The sequence below is a fragment of the Montipora capricornis genome, chromosome 3, assembly GCF_036669925.1.
Source record: "Montipora capricornis isolate CH-2021 chromosome 3, ASM3666992v2, whole genome shotgun sequence".
Classification (NCBI taxonomy): Eukaryota; Metazoa; Cnidaria; class Anthozoa; order Scleractinia; family Acroporidae; genus Montipora; species Montipora capricornis.
In genome coordinates this window covers 25832341-25839840 of record NC_090885.1, presented here as the reverse complement: position 1 = coordinate 25839840, position 7500 = coordinate 25832341, and the positions used below count along the sequence as shown (strand labels likewise).

Below are 7500 nucleotides of genomic sequence, written 5' to 3'. Positions count from 1 at the left end.
CTTCCGGCCAAAAGAGAATGGCGGACGTTAATGAGGTTCCAGTTAGATTTGCATCAAATTCGTCATTGTTAATGAGGTTCCACACTCTCTTTCCTATGTGCACAATTTATGCAAATGATAAGCAGCCGTATATTCTTTGATTGCACTCACGTGACAAGACGGCCATGTTGGTGCCAAAACAATAGACAAATGTAGCTCAAGTTTTGCATAATAGAGCGAGTTTCAATTGAGTGTCGTAAAACCAAAACCAATGTAATGACTTTGGCCAATCAAAAAGGACGGAGACAATCCGGCAAATCAATCAAAACTTGAAGTAATTACACGTAGCCGACACAAAGTGCGGGAAAATGTGCACGCGTGAGCCACGATTGGTTTTGGTTTCACTTCTGAGTGGTTGAAAAAATGGCGCGATAACTTTGAACCAATCACTGAGTGAAGTAATCATAAACCAAAGTAATTATCTAATTACTTTCGACACTCAATTGAAAACCGCTCTAATAGAGTCAAATTCCCTAAAGACGTTTTCGCTGTTATTCTTTCCACCAACATGGCCGCCGTGACGTCAGGTGCAATCAAAGAATAATCTACGTATACTACTCATGGCGGAAGTCTCTTTTCCCGTAATCGTCAGCCCAGCGAACGGAAAAGGTAAGAAACCTCTGCTACCAGGGAGCTGTAAACCCTCTATGTAAATGTCTTTGGTATATTGTTTTCAGGTTCAAGAAAGCAGCCGTTCGCATTTCCAAGATTATGAAAGACAGACCGCGCACACCATTAGAGACAACAGCAGACTGGATAGAATATGTACTGAGACATGGTGGAGCCCAGCATCTCAGAGCTCAAGTGTTTAACATCCATTGGTATCAATACTACTTAATTGACGTCATAGCTTTCCTTGTTTTTGTGGTTACCTTGGTTGTCATGGCGATATGGATTACATGTAGATGCTTTTGTCGCCTGTGTTGTAAAAGGAATGGGACGAAATCGAAGAATGAGTGAACTTGTCGTACAGAGAATTCTTTTTGCACAACGTCTTTGACATGGACATCTTTTTTTTTGGCTAAGTTCACACTACACAAGAAGCATTTTCTACCTGCTGAAAATGAAAAGTTTGACCTGACATTTTGTTGACACGGAACCGGGCTATATTTTCGCCCAGTTCACATTGAGCTTAAGCACCAGGACCTAGGATTTTAACCTATATCAATGGTTTCGCCATCTGTCCATGGGTAGAGCGCAACTTTTCAAGTTACGTCACCACGCCTTCATGCAACTATGCCTTTGCCATTGTAAAATTTAGACGGCCGAGGCGTTCACACCGCGTCAGTCAAAAAATTCTTCCCTGACTTTTGAATTAAAAATGCTCCTGGGTCTTCGTAGGGTTAGCGCGGTTCCGCGTGAACGTAACACGTAAGCGCACGAGTTTTCCAGGGGTCGCACAGTCTTGAAAAGTCCTTGAATTTCATGTCATTTTAAATGTGGTGGAGAAGGAAGCAAACATTTTTTGCAGGGACTTTGATGCCTTTCTTTTCAGATGTCCATTAACTTGGAAACAATGAAAATGAAATACGAAAATGAGAAACCACGGTAGTTAAATTAGGGCAAACTAGAACTAACTAGAGCGTGATTGAGTACACAATTATCATGCTAAGCTCTTTTGCGCACCCCATGGAATGTACCAGGTTTGTTGCTTTAAATTTGGTGGGTTCGTCCTCATCAGACAAGTCCTGGAACGTTTTAATTTTAAATGTTGCATGCTCTCGGTCTTGATGGCTTACTCGTTTTGCGGCATTCTTTGGCGTACCGTAGAAACTTAAGTGTACAAAAACTATTCAAAATCTCAAGCAATAGACATACCCTGAATATCTTCCAAGGGTTTGTTGTTTTATTACGTGGGATGCCATGCATACCACGTTATAAAACCAGTTGATTTTTTTTCTTTATCGTAGTCACAAATGTGCATATCCCAGGGGATAGTAGATTAACTGCTTGATAAGAATCCCGTATGATACAACTGGAGCCATCGCACCCCAGGAGCGAATAAGTTCCCACTGAGCCATCGAAGCAACTAAGACAACGTGATGGTTTGCTTTGTATTTAAAACTTTCGCGTGATTTCGAAAATGGCGGCCACATTGATCACATGAAGCAAGACTTTGCTTTTTTAGTTCATTCATGGACACTGTGGATGAGAAATTGATGAAACAGATGTAGACAGAATTTGCAGTAGTGATTTCACAGTTCACATCACCTCCTAGAATAAAACGCCTGTGATAAAGTTGATCAAGTGGAATTGTGTAAAGGAAAGAAATTTTGTATATATTTAGTTATTTAGTCTAATAAATACCATTAAATCACAGGTCTGCTTCTGGGAAAATTGTTTTCTGTATCTAATATTTCGCGACATTCCGATTGCGAGGATCACGAAATCACAACAACATGAAACATATTCACGACAGAACAGAACATTCACCAACTGGTAGTCGACATCCTTCAACACCCGGTATGACCAATCGATAAAAACCGATATCGGAAAACCGTTCGATAAATCGATATCAATCGATAATTTTTAATTGATCGATATCGATTTTATCGATCAATCGATAGAAATCGATACTCACAGTCTTCCGCGTATTTAACGATATCGATTTTATCGATTAATCGATTTTAACGGAGTATCAAAAACCATACAAAATAAAACTGCTTCTATGTGGACAGCGTTTTAATTTAATATAAAACAATGAACAGAAACATTAAGCAACCAAGGATTTATTTCATTCAGTAAACACATTAACTTCATTCTTTGTTTTTTCTTTTGTTTCTTTGGTTCTGGAACCATGTTTTAACCTAAAAGGAAAAAAAAAAGAAACCAAATTTATATGTTTATTGCATGCAACCGTATCCCGGTTAATCATTTTGACTCTTATATTCCCGGTATATTCTCGCAAGGTCTCTCGATGATTTTACTTTATATCTCCAGGAAAAAGCTATCTTAAATTCACTTACTTGGTGTTGCTTGAACAGTTTCTGAGTAAATACAAAAAGCGGTTATGTTATGTTGCGTTTCCCCGTTGAATCATGCCAGGGAATCGTGTTAATATTATTTGATTATCAGTATTCATTCAATTATCGATTTGTTAAATAAATCTTTAAATTCGTCCTACTTGATTCATTGAATCGTAAGAGTGTTTTTATGGAAGATTTGATACATTTTAGAAATTCGATAAAATCGATAACATTAATTTAAAAATCGATAATTATCGATTACTCACAACGTGTCCTTTTATCGATTTTAATCGATTTCCGATACAATTTACTAATTTTTATCGATTGTTATCGAATGTTATCGATTATCGGTTTTATCGATTGCACATGCCGGGTTCAACATCGGACACAAGATAAAGAAAAAAGTAAGTTTAGGTTTTTTCTTTTCGTTGCTTTAAGTTTTTTCTTTTCGTTGCTCTAAGTTTTAAGAGTGCAACGTCGCGCCACAAAGTTTATTCTAAAAACTGAAGATGACTATGAAGTTCGTATCTCTAAGCTTAATCTACCGTCTCTAGAACATAGGTCATAGGTTTTTGCTATTAACCGCAAGTCTAACGACCGGATATTATAGTTATTGTATCTCGCTATGAACTTTGGGAGTTTTTCTTCTACACCATCTTAGCAGCCATGTAATCGATGTTTTCGAGTATTTATTAAAATCCTTTGTTTATCTTGTTCATCGTGAATTAATATTATCAGGAAACATCACAATGTGTAATTAAAAGATCAGCCTGTTGAGGAACGGCTGGCCTTAATCAATAGATCGTTTTCACTGTCACGCAATAAAAAAATAAATCGAAAACCATCCAGTGGAAAAAGTCAAGAATTCGTGATGTTGTAGAAGATAAATAAAGAAGACACTTCTCCAAGTTTTAGGCCTGTGCGTTTCCCCAAACTTCAGATATTCGTCGAAATGTTTCGCAGAAATTTACAGAGCCCAGTATGAAAACGCCATGTTGGTGCACATCTTTGGTGCACCAATATGGCGGCCGGAAAATAGTGTCAACATCTGTTACTTACTTTGGCTATCTAGGCGAGTGATCATCTGTACTGAACAGACAGCTATTTACCTAAGCACTTTTCCTAATGCTTTAAATTCTAAAAAGGCTCAAAACCATGAGATAAATATATATTTCTCAATAAACTCGATCGTCGCCTCGTGTCACGCACCGCTATAACTCAGAAATTCAAAATGCTCTGGTTTCCAAACGAAGCACGCTATTGAGCTTTAAAATTGCAAATGGATACAAATTTACCGCCTCTTATGCCTAATGAGGATAAAAACTTTCGTGGCTCTTTAGTTTTAGATTTTAGAAAATGATGACCTCACGTGAAAACGATCTATAAACCCAGTTTCACATTCTTGTGCTTGGAACGGTTTACGGTGGCTGTGACTAAAAGTGGGACGGGGACGTGGGACTTGGGACGTGGGGACTCGGGGACGTGGGGACGTGGGGACGTGGGGACTCGGGGACTCGGGGACGTGGGGACGTGGGGACGCGGGTACTCCGGGACTCGGGGACTCGGGGACTCGGGGACTCGGGGACGTGGGGACTCGGGGACGTGGGGACGTGGGGAAGTGGAGACTCGGGTACTCGGGGACGTGTGAACTTGGGGATGTGGGGACGCGGCGACACATTTTCGAAGTACAGAATTTCAGAAATGGGACAACATCGCCAAGAAAGTTGAATTGCTTGTGTTATTTTGCTTTTCAAGTACCAGCTAAATACACAGCGAAATTCAAAAATTGGATTCTCGAAAAGTCATTCTCGCCACCCGTCACAGAGCTCGAATGTGAAACAAAGCAGAAGACCTAATGGCCCATTGCTGACACTGCAGCTGAAATTTCAGCGTTTTTTGTTGTTGTTGCTCAGAAACTTGAGCCTTATGACTCCTCTGTAACTGAAGTTTAAATACCGTGCCAATGTCCTTGTTGGCGGCATTGTGACTGCATCTTTCCTGGCGCTTGTTCAATTTGTTACCTTTGATTCGGGTTGTCACCGTTGATGTTGTCGAAAATGTTCGTCATCAGAGGGCCAGAAGCCCCCCAGGAGGGGGAGGGGGGTACTGCCATATATGAGCTATATAGGTATGTGCCGCTGTGAAGGGTATGGTTTTCAAGCAGTTTGCTCTAGGATAGGATACATAAATCAGAGCGTTTGTTTCTAGAATTGGATATAATTTTTCACGGAACTGACCAGTTGGTTGAAGATTTTATCTAGACTAAGGAAAGTTGATAAAACCAAATTTTTGTATACTACTTCTCCACCGAAACAGCACCACAGTTTCTTTAGAAACTAACTCCTTCAAGTATAAATAAATCATTTTTTGAGAGAGAAACGATTGTGGTATAGGTTTTGCTTTGGCTAGACTGTGCTAGTGACCTCAGTAGTTTCTGAAAAACAGTTACTCTAGGATAGGGAGGGTTTGGGGAGTTTACTCTGGTACGGGGTAGCAAAATTCACCTGTACTAGCTCTGGTTTAGGCTAAGGGTTCTAAGGTCCTAGCGGCACACCCCCCACCCAGAAATTCCTAAAGTACCGTCCCCGGGCCAGAAGCTAAATAACGCTTCTGTGTGTTAAGGCTTGACCAAGCGAATAAGTTGGCATATTTTTGTTTTACGAGGAAACATTTATCCAATCGACGTTAACTTGAAATCTGCATACTTTGCTTTCTACTCCCTCTTTCATCTGAAATGTGTCACGTGATTTTTAACGGCTAAAAACAATTGAAATATTTTATCGGAAAAGAGGATGGAAAAGTCATCTTATATCAAGATACCTTGCTGTAGTACTCCTACCGAGGCTTTATCACTCTGCCTTTTAATCATATGCCCATCTTAATGGCAACGGTAAATCAAAATTAAAAGAAAAAAAAAGGTCAAATCACATAGAGGTCACAATAAAAATGAACGATATCACATTGATAGGTATAATTATACGTTAATGGTAGTTTTAAGCAGTTTCAAGCAAAACTTTGTCGGAATTTTTTAGGGTAAACGTTCCCCCAATCTCAAAAACAAGCGTTATGACGTCTTCAGTCAAGAAATGTGACGTGACAGACAACTACGAGTGAAATGTATAATTTAAAATGAAAGGTTAGGATGCAGAATGTGGAAGTACTTTTAAATGTTCAAGCCTCGATATACTTGGGGAATTTCTAAAATGATCTGAGAAATGGTCATACCAACGTTTCGTTCATGTTGCCTATGTCAAATAGGGACTTATGCAAAAAAAAATTGTCCCTTTGTTTCACCTAAATTACTCCACTATGTAACTTGATAGTAGTACAATGAAAGTCACCTTTTTTATGAAGACGAGTAATAAACTATACTATATATATATTTACTAGACCTCTGTTTCACATCATACAAACGAGGAACTTAAACCGGGGTACAACGCAGTTACGATCAACAGACGAAGATTTTGTGAAATATGATGAAAAGTTAAACAAATGGTAAAAATGCGTCCCCACGTCCCCGAGTCCCCACGTCCCCGAGTCCCCGAGTCCCCGAGTCCCCGAGTCCCCGCGTCACCACGTCCCCGAGTCCCCACGTCCCCACGTCCCCGAGTCCCCACGTCCCCGAGTCCCCACGTCCCCGAGTCCCCACGTCCCCACGTCCCCGAGTCCCCACGTCCCAAGTCCCACGTCCCAGTCCCACGTCCCCGTCCCACTTTTAGTCACAGCCGTTTACGGTCGTTTCGATACAAAGTCGTTTCGATACAAGTTGATTCGATACAAATTGAAGTCGTTTCGAGACATCATCAAAGTTGATTCGATACATGTAGAAAGTCGATTCGATTCAACTCGACGTTCATGTTCTCAACCGTTAATTAGTGGTCTAACCGGCGAAAAAACTCCAATCCCGGTAAGCTAATGAAGATACTTCCAAGCGACCACAGTTATGTAAACACTTTCAACGGTGTCTTCTTTTGATGGGCGGACAATTTGCGAGCATTGTGAGTCTCGCGTTTAAGTCTGAGCACCCATTTCAAATAGCACAGATAAACAGCATTTAAGTATAAGCACCCTTTAGAACAGTCAGCTGTCAATAACTGTGTGACTCGCATGATGACTCGCATGGCTCGCTCTAGCCTGCGTTGCAAGCGTTCCCGTTCGACAAAAGAGCTTCGAAACGATTTTCCGCAAACTGGCCGCGCGAAAGTTGAGGCAAGAGACTGAGTCTCAGGATCAGGATCAGGAATCCGATATTTTTTCCTTTACACAGGGCGAGTGTGTGTTTTTATATGCGTTTTGAGCGTCACAGGAGAAAAAGATTCGTAAGAGATCGTAGAATTCTGAATTTTAAAAAACACGTAAAGACCCGTGCTACGTGGGTTTCGACAAAACACTGACCCCCGGTCAACTGACCCCCCTACTGACCCCCTATAAAATTAATAGGAAAATGAATACTGCTTACTTAAGCCTCAAAAACCCTTTTAAACAGCATTGTTCA

At 40.5% G+C, this 7500-nt stretch overlaps 1 protein-coding gene across 1 annotated transcript in view; it reads left to right on the top strand.

The window, feature by feature from the left end:
• LOC138040013 (uncharacterized) overlaps nucleotides 1–2357 on the top strand; it is a 57015-nt gene extending 54658 nt beyond the window's left edge. The window contains exon 15 of the mRNA XM_068885812.1: nucleotides 717–2357. Coding sequence (XP_068741913.1) covers nucleotides 717–999 — 283 coding nt within the window. The 3' untranslated portion in view covers nucleotides 1000–2357. The remainder of the gene's footprint in view (nucleotides 1–716) is intronic.
• The last annotated feature ends 5143 nt before the right edge of the window (nucleotides 2358–7500 follow it).